At 40.0% G+C, this 17,381-nt stretch overlaps 1 protein-coding gene across 2 annotated transcripts in view; it reads right to left on the reverse strand.

Annotated features, from left to right (window-relative positions):
- Positions 1-1,043: 1,043 nt before the first annotated feature.
- PIK3R4 (phosphoinositide-3-kinase regulatory subunit 4) overlaps positions 1,044-17,381 on the reverse strand; it is an 86,665-nt gene continuing 70,327 nt past the window's right edge. Inside the window, exons 15-22 of one of the 2 annotated variants that reach the window (XM_034994561.1) lie at positions 16,304-16,468; positions 9,435-9,646; positions 6,889-7,020; positions 3,428-3,528; positions 3,139-3,171; positions 2,772-2,860; positions 2,374-2,482; positions 1,044-1,603 (exon numbers count right to left, since the gene is read on the reverse strand). In XM_034994561.1, the coding sequence (XP_034850452.1) occupies positions 1,433-1,603; positions 2,374-2,482; positions 2,772-2,860; positions 3,139-3,171; positions 3,428-3,528; positions 6,889-7,020; positions 9,435-9,646; positions 16,304-16,468 (1,012 nt within the window). In that variant the 3' untranslated portion in view covers positions 1,044-1,432. The remainder of the gene's footprint in view (positions 1,604-2,373; positions 2,483-2,771; positions 2,861-3,138; positions 3,172-3,427; positions 3,529-6,888; positions 7,021-9,434; positions 9,647-16,303; positions 16,469-17,381) is intronic. The other variant, XM_034994567.1, reaches the window with a different exon arrangement.

Raw genomic sequence — 17,381 nt, forward strand, 5'->3', positions numbered from 1 at the left:
CGGCCCACTCCATTTTCCCCTCAGCATGTTTTGTCAGTTATATGGCTTTGCTAAGCTTCCAGGCTTGAAGCCCTTCTCAGTCCAAAGGTTTGTCTCAAACAAGTGACCTCCAACCTCTGCAGAACAAAATCTGACTTCGTAGCTAGAAACTCTGGATATATGGTCTTAACAGACACGAAGGGAAGCAGATGCAATGTAACAGGACAATGTCAAATTTGCAAATCCTACTGTTCCACCAGCTATCTAGCCTTGTCAAGGTCCAGACTCCTCTAACTCAGGCCTCTGTGAATGACAGGGTTTTCTGATGAGTTTAGACAGGTAAACACAAAACTAAGTGCACTGAATCGTGAAGTCAGACCTATGTACTGCAAACTGTCATGTACCATAACTGAATCATATAATTACAGAAAATTAAATTTGCATATTTAAGTACTATTTTCCCCCAGAGGCAGATTATCTACTTAACTTTTTGGTTTACAGACTCATGTAACTAATTTAAAAATGAAGTATCTTAAACACCATAAACCCTTTAGCAAATGGATGACAAATGTGAAGAGACAATTAGGTTCATGTACAAATAATAATTGATAAGCTTGAGGGGTTTATTTTGTGGGAAAGGCCAATTTTGGTCTTCAAAAGTGTAATGTTTGGCATGTTTTTAACAGCTTAGTCCTTTGTTTTTCATGCATTTAATAAATAACTGACACTGGATAAAAGCAAGCTGATGGGCTAAGTAAGTTTCAGAATTTATAGTACAGCCTATAAAAAATGATGACCAAGGAGAGACATTTTTCGAGGGCTGATACACAGATCAGTTCTAGTGTTAAATAATAAGGCAGACGACTATAAAACAGGAAGAAAGACACGATAAAGCAGAAAGAACAAAATACTGAGAGTCCAGAAATGTGGGCCTAAGGCCTACTTCTGTCACGGATTCTTTGTGACACTGAGTCCATTTCTTCAGAACAAATACTGCCGAGGAGTTTATTCTTCTGCTCAAGTTTACTGTTTAAGACACCAACAAAAACAAAAACAAAAAACCCTTAAGATGCCTGAATACAGTTTATTGGCTGGTTTGAATAGCACTTTTAATAGCAAAAATGTGTTTACATTGTCATAACTTACAACCATCTTTTTCAATACAAAGTAAAATATGTCTTAGCAATTTAAATTCCTCACCTCTTTGACCTATACAATAAAAAGTCCCAGATACTGTTGTCTGGCCGATTCCTGCAGAGATATGCATGAGTATATTAGTTGAGTGCAACTTCCTTAACCACCCTGGAGGGGATCTGTTTAATCATGAAACGGTAATACACAGACATAATTTTGAAAAGGAAATGAATTTCACTTCTGTCCTCTAAAAATACCTTTGCTCTCAAGTTACAGTATACATATAACTTTATTACATATTATACAAACCACTAGGTTTTCATTTCCACACCTTAACAATCCCATCTCTAGATGCAGTTACAATGAAGCCCTGTGTTGTCTGGAAGGTGGCCACATCTGTGATGATGTCGTGATGTCCCACAGGCAGAGATTCTGGGCCCCTCCGAGGGGTGTCATCACTCGGTCCTACCTTCTGCTTATTCTGGATCTCCTGTTTCATGGTTAAAAGTCAGGGAGGAAAAAAAAAAAGGGAGAAAGCCAGAGGTTAAAAGCCTGTACCACATTGTACCTCTTCTCAATATTGTTGCTTCTGGGACAGGTTGTTGTCGTTAAAGCTAAAACTTCCTGTGAAGTAGTCAACCTTTCACAAACTGAGTAAAGAGTCCAAAATGATAGTGTTTTCCACGAGTAGCCACTTATAAATATGTACAGATCTTGGCTTGTTTATAAATTTTCTGTATTACCTTTTGTCCCTATCAAAAGGAAAAAGGGAAAGCCTATAATAAAGGGGTGTAAATGACCAGAATATTGATGTAAATATTAATCTATCATAAAGGAAGCTTTCATTCATTTACTGAGCACCTTCTAGACCCAGGCACTTTCAGATTCATTATCTCACTTGAAGTTTTTGCCCAACTCAAGAACACAAGCTTTGGAGTTCCAACAACCAGGACTGAATCCCAGCTCTGCTGCCTAATACCTGGATGATCTTAGATAAGTTACTTCATGGTGCTTAACTTTCTTATTTGTAGAAGGAAAGTAATAAAGGTACTTATTAATTGTTGTGAGGACTGAGCAAGTATATTAAGTGCTTACTTCAAACTATGTACTTATGTGTGTGCCTTCAATATGTTTATTATACCTTAATAAAAGTGAATTTCAAAAAGTACAGAAAAGCCAAGAGAAAATAAACATGTTCCTTAAATACTACCAGTCATTTTTGCGCCTACAGAAGTTGAAAGAAAACAAGACTGCTTGTACCTGGACAACTTCAGTGCCTTCAATTATTTTCCTATAGTAGGACACAGATGAAGAACTAGTACTTCCTGCAACAACATAGGACCTCTCTGGGTAAGCCAGGTCCCAAAACCTAGGGAAGATGAAACGAATACTGATCATCTCTGGAGAAGGGGAGGAACTAATGATCATTAACTTACATTCACCAATACATAACTTATTTTCTTTTGCATTAGGAAAAGAGATTTTTCGTAGAATAGCATAAAATTAGGGACACATGAAGTATTAACAGCTATTCCTGCAAGATGTGGAGGATTTTAAACATTACATTTATAATACCGTGGTATTAACCAGAGTATCCCCATATTATCTTTCTCCTTTTAAGTGTTACACAGTTAAGTATCCGTTATCAGATATTATACCTTATTTTCATGTCTGAGCCAGCTGTTAGCAGGATGGGATTTCCATCCGCTGGACTACAGTAGATACCATGGACACTGTGAGGAGAGGGCTTTAAAAAGAAAGAAATAGGAATCAAATTAAAGATACCAGTGTATTCCCTAAGTGGTGCCATTTCTAGAAACAAGTCAACTGGCAGCAGCTTTCCAGGCACCTGATTAACTGAAGAAATGAGAGACCATTTATGTATATCTTCTAGACGACTTTCTTTGGGACCTTAAAATGCATTTACTTTGTATCATTCTGAATAAAGAGGCAAAACCTCTTCAGCCTCTTAACATTTTCTATTCGGGAGGACTCCAACTAAAGGAGAAAAAACCTCTTTCCTACCTTTTGCCCCAATGAAGCACCCGGGGTGGCAACCTGAAAAAAGTGTAGGTAAGAGGGTCACGTTCCAATTATCCCAGATTTTTACTGGGGCTCCACAGACCTCACAAACCTTACGGAGCTAGCAACCAAACCCCCCAGACATTAGTAAGCCTGAGGAACAGGAAAGCCACCTAATACTAATTTAAAACACAACCCAAAAGCCTAACAGATACAAGGTTTGGTAAAGTGCCTGAAAGTGCTTGGGATGTGGGAAATTCAACTGCCTTTAGAGTAAAAACTGGAGGCAAACCTGTAACTCAGAGAGTGGCGGTGCACTGCTAGCCCAGAGAGTGAATCTTCTGTCGCCAGTCTCCATGTCCCACATGGATACTTCATTGTTGCCCTGCACAGCTAAGGGAAACAGGCCAGAACCATTACTCAGACCGGAGCACTACTCTCAGAGCTTCCACATCTTGGTAGATAATCCAAGTCAGCCTGTACCGCTTTCCATTTTTCCGATCCTGCAAAAAACGCTCACTCTACTTTTAAATAACATCGTGACCCTGTCACCAGGCTGAGGGCAAAAGGTATTTTCCAGTAAATATTTACTGTTGTACAACACAGTGAAGAGAACTGTGGGGTAGAAAGGTGAATCCTAAACAGATTCTACTCTCAAGAAACCTACAGTCTAGAAGTAGAGAAAAAATATATATAAAGGATAAGACAATGAGAGCAAAAAGAACTGCAGAGTTCCACCTGAACTCAAGGAAAAGATCCCCTCGGTTGGCAAGAATCGAGGTCACCTCATGGAGACGTTCTCACCGGGATTGAAAGAACAAGTAGAGCTGGGCAGATACAGGTGGCATACAAGTAAATCATTTCAGGCAGAAAGAATGTTTTGTGGTCTTTGGGAAAATGAGTAATCGGTGTGACTGAAGCACATCTGTGATAGGGAGGAAGGGTGGGAGATGAAGGCAGGGGAAGATTACGGAAAAAGGAAACTGTGGGCCCGAGAAAGACATTATCCCTTAGTTATTTTTGAGCAGGAGGACTGACAATACTTCATTCCTTCATTAACATTTACTGAATCAACAATGTTTATTATGAGCTCATCCCTGTCCTAGATGCTGAGGAAGATGAGGCAAAAAATGCAAAAAATTCCGTTTCATGGAACTTACATTCTAGTGGGGACAATAAACCAAAAAAATGCAAAGGCCCTGAATCAGGAATGTGCTTAGTTCAAGGAGAAAGCCAGAAAGCCCCTGTAGCTGGGCAGCCTGAGCATGGGGGAGGGGCAGGAAAAGGCACAGGAGGGCTGGCCACATTCCACTCGCCATTCCAAGGCTGATCCATGGGGGCCACATCAACAGGCTGCTGTGCCCTCTGGCTTCTACATGGGTTTGGCCTGTGGTAAACGAAAAGCCCCCCAAATAAGTAGGCCCTAATCTCCGGAGACTATAAATGTCACCTTATATCGTATAGTGACTTTGCAGATATGATTAAGGGCCTCGAGATGGGATTTTCCTGGGTTGTTCAGGTGAGCCCTAAATGCAATCACAGTGTCCTTAGAAGGGGGAGGCAGACTTGACAGCAGAAGACAAAAGGACAATGGAGCAAGATGCTATGGTGGTGGCTCTGAAGATGGAAGAAGGGGCCACAAGCCAAGGCAAGCAGCTGCAGAAGCAGGAAAAGGCAAGGGAATGGATTCTCCCCTAGACCCTGCAGGGGTAATGTGGTCCTGCTCCCACCTTGAATTTGGCTCAGCAAAACTCATTTCAAACTTCTGGCCTCCAGAACCGTTAGAGTATAAATGTGTGTTATTTTAAGCTACCAACTTTGTGGTTATTTATTACACCTAAGAATAAAATGGTCATAGGAAACTAATACAGGCCTATGGAAACCACAGTAGGAGGCCAAAGGGAGAGATGAATGTCTCATCTCAGATTGGCTGTGTCCCTCATGTCAAAATCACCTCTTCTCTCAAGGTGGCCCTCTCTACTCACCTTCTCTGCAAACTCCAGTGACCACCATTCCCTCCCCTCCTGTCTTCTAATACCAGCCCTATTTCATTGTGCTTTTATGATACCTCTATACCCATACTTCCACCAATAGTTCCTTTGAAAATAAATCCTCAAATTATCCTACCTTGAGTATGCCATCGGTTTCCTGTTGGAACCCTGACCAATAAAAAAAGGTCAGAGAGGTAGCAGGGGCAGATCCCCATTAAGCCTCTGGGCCATTAGTAAGGAGTTTGGCTGTAACTTGGAATGGGAAGGTACTGAGCAACAGTCTTAAGAAGTAAGGATTAAAGCAGGGAGTTAAAGCATATTGTATTAATAGGGACAAGAGATTATGGTGGTTTGGATAAGGGAGACAGTGATGGAAATAGTAAAAAGTGGTCAGATTCTGAATATATTTTAGGACCATACAGGACTGACTGATAGACTAGAAGGAAGATGAGAGAGAAGAATCAAGGACACCACCAGGCTTCTTCCTGAGCACTGTGCATAAAAGAGCTGTCATTTACTGGGACAATACTGTGGGAAGAATGGTTTTGTCTCGGGGTAAGGAAACCAAGTATTCGGTTTGGACATGTCAAATTTAAGGTGCCTATTAGACATCTTAGGGGAGATTTTAAGTAGCTATAAAACTGAATAAATGTGGTATTTAAAGCATGGGACTAGACAAGATCATAGAGCAAAGCCAGTGTAGGAGGAGAAGGGTTTAGGACCAAAGACTGAGCCCTGAGGCAGTTGAGCAGGCCACAATTTAAAAGAAAATTGGGAAATCAGCAGCAAATCAATGAATAGGAGAAGCAAGAAAGTGATGTCCTCGAAGTCAAGTAAGGAAAGTAGTTCAGAAAGAGGAAACTATCAACTGACCAATGAGAGGCGAGCAGAGTAATGGCCATCAAATTTGGCAACACGGAGACTTTGACAGCAGCAGCGTACGAGCTGGTCTATGTGTATGAGAAGGGACCAAAGAGTCTACATGCAAGACGACCAATGAAAAGACGTAAGAATAACAAGAGCTACTATTTATCAAGCACTACATGTATGCCAGACTGTGTGCTTCACAATGTTTTCTCTCAAATTCTTACAACTCCGCTAGGAAAGTTTTGTTTTTTTTTTTTTAAAGATTTTATTTATTTATTTGACAGAGACAGAGACAGCGAGAGAGGGAACACAAGCAGGGGAAGTGGGAGAGGGAGAAGCAGGCTTCCCGCTGAGCTGGGAGCCCGATGCGGGGCTTGTCCCAGGACCCTGGGATCATGACCCGAGCCGAAGGCAGACGCTTAACCACTGAGCCACCCAGGCGCCCCTTAACCACATTTTACAGATAAGGATTAAGTAAGTTTCAAAAACCTGCCAACAAGAAAATACAGATGTCCAATGAGGGGAGGGATCGGAAGGAAAGCTTGCAAAAAACGCAACAGAAACACATCAACAAGAAATGGCAACTGACAAGGATGAGTCAAGATTTCTAACTTAGATTTCTAAGAAGATGGTGGCAGCTTTAACAAAAATATTGAAGAAAGAAAACAAATGGAAGGTAATGGTAGCAATTAATAAGATCATTTTTAAAGATAATAAATTTGAAATGACAGTGAGATAGCAGTGGTAGGAACTTCCATCATCAGAACAAAACAAAATCAAACATTTGGTTCGCATGTAAAATAAAAACTCTAAGAATATGAGTCTTGGCAGCAGGATATTATGCACTTTCAAAAAAAAAAATCCCCAACACCTGAAAGCCAGCCCTCCATTTTACCTGCAATCACCCAAGACTGATACAGAGGGTGCATTGAAAGGCGTCTGATTCGAGCCCTGGAAGGATGACAGTGACTGGAAATTGGCAACTGGAACCTCATGTCCCAACAAGCCATAGTACCACTGCTTGTACCTTAAAGGAAAAAAAAAAAAAAGTCAAAAAGATTACCATATAATGATTAAAGTACATCAAGCTGCATTTATACAAATAATAAATAGCATTAGCTTTGTGCAATGTATGTTACTCTTTGTTCTCATGAAGCTGCCTCCTGGTGTCACACAGCACTTCTAGTTATTAAATAAAGATATAAAGTGCTCATCACAATGCTACTACATAACTGTCTAATAAATGTAAATTGAAAGTGAAAAATTCATTAATTACACCGGTATTAACTGCCAAAGGCAGACACAAAAAACAAAAGGTCTAGAGAAGATATAAACTGCATTTGATAGGTCAAAATGTTCAGAATGCCTTAAATCACCACAGATGTGTTACTGGCATTTAGTGACCACTTTACCAACCCCACAGTGGCAGCAGCTTTGTACCTATCATCAGCCATCAATCATTTCTATGTGCCCTTTTCTCCAAAAGATTCTGGAAACAGGTATGGGTAGCCAATCACAGCAGAAACTGCAGTGAGTACCTGAACATCTGCCCATGACAAACCCCACAGAGAAGCCTCCCATCCCCAAAGAATAACGCCAACCCTGACACTGAACAGCTGGTCCTGACAGAGTCACAGAGCGTATTCTTGGGACTGGTCTCCAATTTATTTTTTATTTTATTTTGTTTTATTATGTTATGTTAATCACCATACATCACATCATTAGTTTTTGATGTAGTGTTCCATGATTCATTGTTTGTGTATAACACCCAGTGCTCCATGCAGAGCGTGCCCTCTTTAATACCCATCACCAGGCTAACCCATCCTCCCACCCCCCCTCCCCCCTAGAACCCTCAGTTTGTTTTTCAGAGTCCATCGTCTCTCATGGTTCGTCTCCCCCTCCGATCCCCCCCTTCCCCTCCTGCTTTTTTTTTTTTTTCCTTAATATATATTGCATTATTTGTTTCAGAGATACAGGTCTGTGATTCAACAGTCTTGCACAATTCACAACGCTCACCATAGCACATACCCTCCCCAATGTCTATCACCCAGCCACCCCATCCCTCCCACCCCCACCACTCCAGCAACCCTCCGTCTGTTTCCTGAGATTAAGAATTCCTCAGGTCAGTGAGATCATACGATACATGTCTTTCTCTGATTGACTTATTTCACTCAGCCTAACACCCTCCAGTTCCATCCACGTCGTTGCAAATGGTCTCCAATTTAATAGAGATACTGGGAGTGTGAAAAGGCAAAAGGGCAACAGGGTCCCTCCATCACCCTGCCCCACTGCAGGACAATGGCTCAAACAGCCGTAGGTAGTTTAGCACCCTCAAAACTGATCAGGGTACCTGAGAGCTATCACTGCCATTTACTAAGTTGCTCACAGAGTTTCTACCTACTCATAGGCCTGGCATCACATCTTCCTGTACCCGTGCAGTTTATTCACACAAAAGGCAAACACAATGTATTCCATATAAACTATATAAAAAGAAATAAAAGGGCAGATACTTAATATCATAAATGTAAGTTAGGGAATCTAGAAACCAAAATTCAAACACAACAGATTATAATTCTTCAGAAAGTATGCCAAATGGGAAAAAGTGAGATGTGATACATTCTCAAGGGGCAGGTTCAAAGCCTTACGAGGGTAAAATGTGAAACTAAAACAGAAAAGTAGCCAGCAAGATTACATGATACACCTTCAGCCTTTAAGAAATGGAGGCAAGAAGGAATAGGGCAATAAACCGATGTTTAGCTCTTCTCCAGTACCAGGCCCCTGTGATGGATGCTTTTACCTCATTAAATCCTCAAAGCAGCCCTTGAAAGGATTAGCCCCATTTGAAGATGAGGATCCTAACACTCAGGAGTTGCGCAGCTTGCCTGGGGTTACTGGAATTTGAAACCAACTCTGCCCAAACTCAAATGCTCTCATCCATAAATCAAGCCTGCTGCTTCCCTGGCAGGATAACAGAATGCCACCAAATCTGATCACTATAATGATTATAAAGAGGCTCATTTAAGAACAAAGAGAAAAAGGAAACTTTTATGCATTGGGATAGTGATATCTTTCAAATCTTTTTTTTTCTTTTAAATGAAAAAAATTAAATTGCAAGTGGTTGTAACATAATAATCACTTAAAAAAAAAAAAAAAAAAAAGGAGATGGGGAAGGTGCCTTGGTTTTGGCTCAGGTCATGATCTCAGGGTTGTCAGTCTGAGCCCTGTGTCGGGCTCTGAGCTGAACGTGGAGCCTGGCTGAGATTCTCCCTCTCTCTCTCCTTTCCCCCATCTCCACCCCCGTGCTCTTCCTCTCCAAAAAGAAAAAAGAGAGAGAGAGAGAGAAAATTATCAATGAAGAAAAAGGAAAAAAATTCCACAAGAAGGCAATTCCAGACATTAGTGGCATTCGCAACCCAGTCAATGACTTTGAAGTCAGCTCACCAATGCAGAGCCAGCACTGGTGGATGTCCACAGCAAAGGAAGTGATGAGGCCTGACTTCAGATCATGCTTTAATGTCCATGCATTGCTTGAAGACCTGAGGTCCCAACCAACTAGAGAGCCATTCACAGTGGCATAGGCCAGAACGGACTGTGCCCCGGAGTTGAAGTGATGCATATCCACGACACAGCCATCGTCCTTCTGGTCTAGAATTCTAAAGAAATACGCAAAGCAAAAGGTAAAGATTTTTCTGGTCACTGAAAACATAGCACCAGCCTCTATTTAAGATGAATTTATATTCTAACCATAGGCAAGAAATAACAACTCTAACCCATCAAGCCAATGATACCTGAGGCATTTTTTAAAATAACTTGACTTACAGAAGAGTTGCAAAAATAGTACAGAGAATTCTTGTATATCCTTCACGTAGCTCCCCTCATGTTAATACCCTACATAACCATAAAAAATTTATCAAAACTAAGAAATTAACCTTGGTACAGTACTAGTAAAATATAGAACACGAATTTTTATTAGCTTTCCACTCATGTCCTTTTACTGTTCCAGGATCCAAAACAAGATACCATATAGCATTTAGTTGTCACGTCTCTTTCTATCTGACCCTAGCCTTTGATTGTCTTTCATGATTGTGACATTTTTCAAGACTACTGGTTATTTTATAGAATGTCCCTCCATTTGGGTTTGCCCATGTGTTCTCAATCAGTTTATGCCTTATTGGAAGACCACGAAATAAAATCCTTCTCCGTGCATTTATGAGGAGGTACCTGATATTAATTAGAACATATTAGTGGTGATGTTAACCTTAATCATCTGGCTAAGGTGGTGTCTACCAAGATTTTCCACTATAAAATTATTTTTCCATTTATAACTACTCAATCTTTAGGGCAAATACTTTTGAGACCATATAAAATCCCGTTTCTGCTTAAAGTTTTGTCAACATATTTTAGGATCCTTTGATAGATCATAGGTGTGGTGTTCTAATGGTCACTATTGCCCTCATTCCTTCTATACTTAGTGATCAGAATTTTTCTATAAAGAAGAATTGTCACTTCATCCCCCATTAATTTTACTTATTCATTTACTTATTTATATCAGTATGGACTCATGGATATTTATTTTATTCTCTGAGTTGTAATAGTATTATTATTGTTTTGTTGCTCAAGTTGTTCCAACTTTGGCCACAGAAAGCTCTCTCAGGTTGGCTCCAATGCCCTTTCAGTATGCTTTTTTGAACCACTTCCTAACTTTCTGGCATCACAATATACTCAAGACTCATCTTGTATTTTCACTGCCCAGCCCTGGAATCGACCAGTTCTCCAAGGAGCCCCAGTTCCTTTTATGGGAGAATGGTATTTAAAGATTTATTTATTTATTAGATAGAGAGAGAATAGAATATCGAGCATCCTGCTGAGCGCAGAGCCTGACACAGGGCTCAATCCCATGACCCTGAGAATCATTACCTGAGCCGAAATCAAGAGTCAGATGCTCAACCGACTAAGCCACCCAGGTGCCTGGGAGAATGGTGTTTAAAAACCAAAGTCTGTGTGTGCTAAGTGTTCATTGCTATGGGGGGGCTGTCCCTGCTCCAGTCCCTCTCAATGGCCAGAGCTAGAAAATATAGATACAGTGGGTGCCTGGGTGGCTCAGTCGTTAAGCGTCTGCCTTCGGCTCAGGTCATGATCCCAGGGTCCTGGGATTGAGTCCAACGTCGGGCTCCCTGCTCGGCAGGAAGCCTGCTTCCCCTCTCCCACTCCCCCTGCTTGTGTTCCTGCTCTTGCTATCTCTCTCTCTCTGTCAAATAAATAAATAAAATCTTAAAAAAAAAAAAAAAAAGAAAATATAGATACGACACCTGATGCCTGCACATATTATCTGTACTTCAGTATCTTTTTATGTGTATGTGTGCATATGTATACAAACATACACATATATACATATGCATATACATGTATCATGAGTCCATATTGATACTGAGTCCATACTGATATCTATCCAGCACCAGGGTTCATTCTAGCCATCCCCTTTTCATATATATATTTTTTTAAAGATTTTATTTATTTATTTGACAGAGAGAGACACAGCGAGAGAGGGAACACAAGCAGGGGGAGTGGGAGAGGGAGAAGCAGGCTTCCTGCCAAGCAGGGAGCCCGACGCGGGGCTCGATCCCAGGACCCTGGGATCATGACCTGAGTCAAAGGCAGACACTTAACAACTGAGCCACCCAGGCGCCCCTCCCTTTTCATATTTGTAATATGAATTTCTTCTTTCTTCAGCAGTGAGAAACCTGGCTCTCATTACCTACATATTTACCTATTGTTCAACCTTAGTATACAATTAAAGTGGTTTTGGAACTGATAAACCATATTCCTGTGAAAAACCACCAACTAGAACACAGTGTTTGAGTTCAGTTCCTTCTGTCATTCGCCTTGCAGTGTCCAACTAAACCACTGTGTTCCAAAGGTATTAGGTTGGCTCCTTTATTGTCCACACTCTTCAATGTGACTATATGCTTCATCTATAATAATATAGTATATATATATTATTATATATTATATATATATATACTATAATAAGTAGACTGATTTTAGACTGCATTCTACCTTTCATCCTGTATCTGGGTTGATTTTTTTTCTTAACTTAGAGTAAAAGTCACTCTTTGTGGTATAGTTCTGTGCGTTATGACAGATGCACAACCATGGATCTTCTACCACAGAACCACACAGAACAAGTCCACACCCCAAAAATTATCTTGTGCAGCCCTTTGTAGTCAACTCCTACTCCATCCCCAACCTGTGACTACCACTGATCTCAATTCCTCCCTACAATTTTATGTTTTCCAGAATGTCACACAGTTGAAAACATACAATAAATCGCCTTTTAGGTCTGACTTCTTTTGTTAGCAAAAAGGATTTAGGATTCATTGGTTGTTGCGTTAATCAAGTTTATTCCTTTCATTACTGACAATAAAAGTAATAAAATAACACTGATTCCTTTTTATGTACTATTCCATTATATGGGTATGCCTATTTTTTTTCAAGCTGAGGCATTTTTAAACTAAAAAGAATTCATAAACATATTGGCCAGCCTCCCTGATCAGTATATATCATGCTTTTGCAGCACACATTATTTTAGTTTTAGCTCTTGGATCAAGAGTCAGCAAACATTTTCTGTAACAAGCCAGAGAGTAAATATTTTAGGCTTTGCAAGTCACATATCTCTATTGCATATTCATTTTTTTACAATCTTTTAAAAATGCAAAAATCATTCTTAGCTTATGGGCCACACTGCAGGCTATAGTTTGCTGGCCTCTGTGTCTTAGATAAACAACTATATTTACAAGTATTCTAATAGTGACTGTATTTCCCCTAGAGGGACGATGAAAAGTCCAAATGCCAAATAAAATGTGAAAAGGTGCTATAAATTCTAATTATTAAGAGGCATGACAAATTACTAGAACTCATACAGCAATTCAGTAATGTGGCAGGATACAAAATCAATGCACAGAAATCAGTTGCTTTCTTATACACTAACAATGCAACTGTAGAAAGAGAAATTAGAGAAATGATTCCATTTACAATAGCACCAAAAAACATATGATACCTCGGAATAAACCTAACCAAAGAGGTAAAGGATCTCTACTCTAGCAACTACAAAACACTCATGAAAGAAATTGAAGAAGATACAAAAAGATGGAAAAATATTCCATGCTCATGGATCGGAAGAATAAACATTGTTAAAATGTCTATGCTACCCAGAGCAATCTATACCTTCAATGTCATCCCGATCAAAATTCCAATGACATTTTTCAAAGTGCTGGAACAAACAATCCTAAAATTTGTATGGAATCAGAAAAGACCCCGAATCACCAAGGAAATGTTGAAAAAGGAAAACAAAGCTGGGAGCATCACGTTGCCCTATTTCAAGCTATATTACAAAGCAGTGATCACCAAGACAGCATGGTACTGGCACAAAAACAGACAGATAGACCAATGGAACAGAAGAGAGAACCCAGGTATGGACCCTCCACTCTATGGTCAAATAATCTTTGACAAAGCAGGAAAAAACATGCAATGGAAAAAAAGACAGTCTCTTCAATAAATGGTGCTGGGAAAATTGGACAGCCACATGCAAAAGAATGAAACTCGACCATTCTCTAACACCATTCACAAAGATAAAGTGGATGAAAGACCTCAATGTGAGACAGGACTCCATCCAAATCCTAGAGGAGAACATAGGCAGTAACCTCTTTGACATCGCCCACAGCAACTTCTTTCAAGATACATCTCCAAAAGCTAGTGAAACAAAAGCAAAAATGAACTTTTGGGACTTCATCAAGATAAAAAGCTTCTGCACAGCAAAGGAAACAGTCAACAAAACAAAGAGGCAACCCACAGAATGGGAGAAGATATTTGCAAATGACACTACAGATAAATGGCTGGTATCCAAGATCTATAAAGAACTTCTCAAACTCAACACCCAAAAAACAAATAATCAAGTCAAAAAGTGGGCAGAAGATATGAAAAGACACTTCTCTGAAGAAGACACAAATGGCTAACAGACACATGAAAAAATGTTCATCATCATTAGCCATCAGGGAAATTCAAATCAAAACCACATTGAGATACCACCTTATACCAGTTAGAATGGCAAAAATGGACAGGGAAAGAAACAACAAATGTTGGAGAGGTTGTGGAGAAAGGGGACCCTCTTACACTGTTGGTGGGAATGCAAGCTGGTACAGCCACTTTGGAAAACAGTGTGGAGGTTCCTCAAAAATTTAAAAATAGAGCTACCCTATGACCCAGGAATTACACTCCTGGGTATTTACCCCAAAGACACAGATGTAGTGAAAAAAAGGGCCATATGCACCCCAATGTTCATAGCAGCAATGTCCACAATAGCCAAACTGTGAAAGAGGCGAGATGCCCTTCAACAGATGAATGGATAAAGAAGATGTGGTCCATATATACAATGGAATATTACTCGGCCATCAGAAAAGATGAATACCCAACTTTTACATCAACATGGATGGGACTGGAGGAGATTATGCTAAACGAAATAAGTCAAGCAGAGAAAGTCAATTATCAAACAGTTTCACTTATTTGCGGAACATAAGGAATAACATGGAGGACATTAAGAGAAGGAAGGGAAAAATGTGGGGGGGGAATTGGAGGGAGAGATGAACCATGAGAGACTATGGACCTGAGAAACAAACAGGGTTTTAGAGGGGAGGGGGGAGGGGGGATTGGTTAGCCCGGTGATGGGTATTAAAGAGGGCACGTACTGCATGGAGCACTGGGTGTTATACGAAAACAATGGATCGTGGATCACCACATCAAAAACCAATGATGTATTGTATGGTGACTAACATAACATAATAAAATTTAAAAAAAAAAAGAAAAAACAAGGAAAAAAAAAAGAGGCATGACAACAGTTGATCCGACCGAATGAAGCGAACTTAAAAAAGACTCAGGCAAGGTTTCTTTGGAGCAACTGCTATCAGACAGAGTGAAATCTAGAGTGAAAAACTGTGCTGGCACAATCTCGCAATCTACAAAGTCATGTTTGCTTAGGGTAAAGACAGTAACATTCACAGTACAAAGTGCTATCAGCTATGAGGTACCCATGGGAGGAATGTGCACATCTATGTGTGTGTCCAATCTGCCAACAGCTGTTGGTTAAGTTCCACAGAACTCAACAGTTATACTGCTCTACAGTCATCCTCTGCTGAAACAATTGTAAAGAAAACCAGCAGGTATTCTTTAGTTAAAAACAATATATAATATGTCCTAAACAAAAGCCGCCCAAATCTGTTCAGTGAATGTGTTAAACATAACGCATATTTTTAATTGTAAAGGCAAAACAAAATTACAAACAAGCAATTAAATAATATAAACAATATAATCCTAGATGATCCAACATACAACATCCTTTCCTTCCTTAGCTACCCCAACCGCCGTGTCCTATAATCCACGAAAGTATACAAATCCACTCATTCAGCTTTCCTCCTGTGGGATCTACCCCCTCTGCCTGCCATGCCCTTCTCGACCACCCTGCTTTGGCTAGCTAACTCACATCTGGTCTCCCCTCCTCCAGGCCTTCTTCCCTATCCCCTGCAAGCTGGCTCCCCCTGTCCTTGTAACATGGGCACATTATCACACTGCAACTGAAATCATCTGTTAACTGGTCTGCTTCATCCCTTAGACTGTAGTGTCTTAGAGAGCTTAACATATCTTATTTGTATTTGGAATCCTCGGTGTGTAGCACATACTGGTCAATTGAAAACTTGTTCTGCTTTATCTTTATATGTCTTACCCTGTGTTTAAAATCTGTGGGTAACCACAATTTGTAAGAAGTGAAGGAAATTCTTAAATAAAACCAGCCAGTATTTTGTTTTACAATGATAAGCAAATCATTTGACTAAAAGCAGCACTCCATGTTCCCATCAACTTCAGACGTTTCAATGCCAAGTGACAAAATGCTGACATTTTGAGTTTTCTTTAATGAAGAACATTCACATTCTCAAAATCAGCAAGCCAGAGTTGTGCTTTTCACAGCTGAGACAGAAGATGCAACTGATAATTAGGTTATTCAAACAGATTCCAGACTGGGATGAGCCGCAAGTTCAAAGTCGCCCTTCTGGCCTTTTGGAGGAAAGATACGCAGACATAGCTTTCTGAAACTAACTGCATGTGACAAATTTGAGCTGAAAACACAGTTTTATTTATTTTATGTGCTAAAAAAAGAAGTACAATCTAATAGGCCCTCAGTTGATCCAAACTACACTGGCAAGGTAGGATTAAATTACCCTAGTGTGCTAAATGCAGTTTAAAAAACAACAAAAGATAGATACCTGCTTTGCAGAGGCTGAATCTTAGGAGACTTGGGCAGCTTAGAAGCTTCAATCGCAAGAAGCTGGATGGCACCGTTATCAGACGCAATGGCTAAGTAGTGGGACCCCTGGCAGAATGTAAGTGTCTTGACACGTCCTCCAATTCGGCTGTATGTAAGAGTAGATCTGCACGAAAGAAAACAGAATGCATTTCTGCAATGACTACAAAAGCATTACTATTGTTATCATTAAATAAATATCCACATGGCTATTAACCAACAAAATTACTACTCTGAGGTCTGTTTCACCTCCTTGTTCTAACAAACCTTAGAATCCTGCTCAAAAGCACTGGCACAAAATCAACTTTTCTTATATTTTCAAATGGCCATCCCCACACACTTCTATCACAGAAAGACTGTCCATCCTCCTTTCCAACTGGAGCTCCCCATTCTGTTCCCCTCATCCAGTTCTCCTTCCACTCTTGCAATACCTTAAGCCCTATTCTTGCACCCTTCAGTAATTCTGTAATTCCTAGGATGCAGCCTGACCACAGCAGGAAAAGCACTGGCTTTGGAGTGAAAGACCCGAGTTCCAGTACTGACCACCCATATGACCTTGGTCAAGCCACTTACCCTGCTGTGTATCAGTTTACTCGTCTACAAAACAGGACTGCCCTAACTTCTCTACTTGGAACACAGTGAAGCTCAAATAATATGTAAATAATAAAATACTCATAAATGCAAAATATTTATTATAATATTCAGTCTCTCCCACACACATGCTGACCTCTCAAGCTGTCTACTTCCCTTTCTCAAATTCACTGCCAAACTTCTTGAATACATGAATTACACATGGTGCCTCCTATGATCACCAATTCCCTCTTTCAATACCTTCAGTACCTCCTTCATAAGGTGCATATTCATCATTCTACGGGGCCATACTTCTGAAAGATCACAAGCCCCTAATCACCAAACTTATTCATCTCCATCTTTTCTGTTTGTTTCATTTTATTATACAGGCTAATACATACTACAGAATATTATTAAAACTATAGAAAAGAATATGGAAAAGTAAAAACATTTATAATTCTATTACCCAG

This window comes from Mirounga leonina, unplaced genomic scaffold, assembly GCF_011800145.1.
Source record: "Mirounga leonina isolate KUSES-001 unplaced genomic scaffold, KU_Mleo_1.0 Mir_115, whole genome shotgun sequence".
Classification (NCBI taxonomy): domain Eukaryota; kingdom Metazoa; phylum Chordata; class Mammalia; order Carnivora; family Phocidae; genus Mirounga; species Mirounga leonina.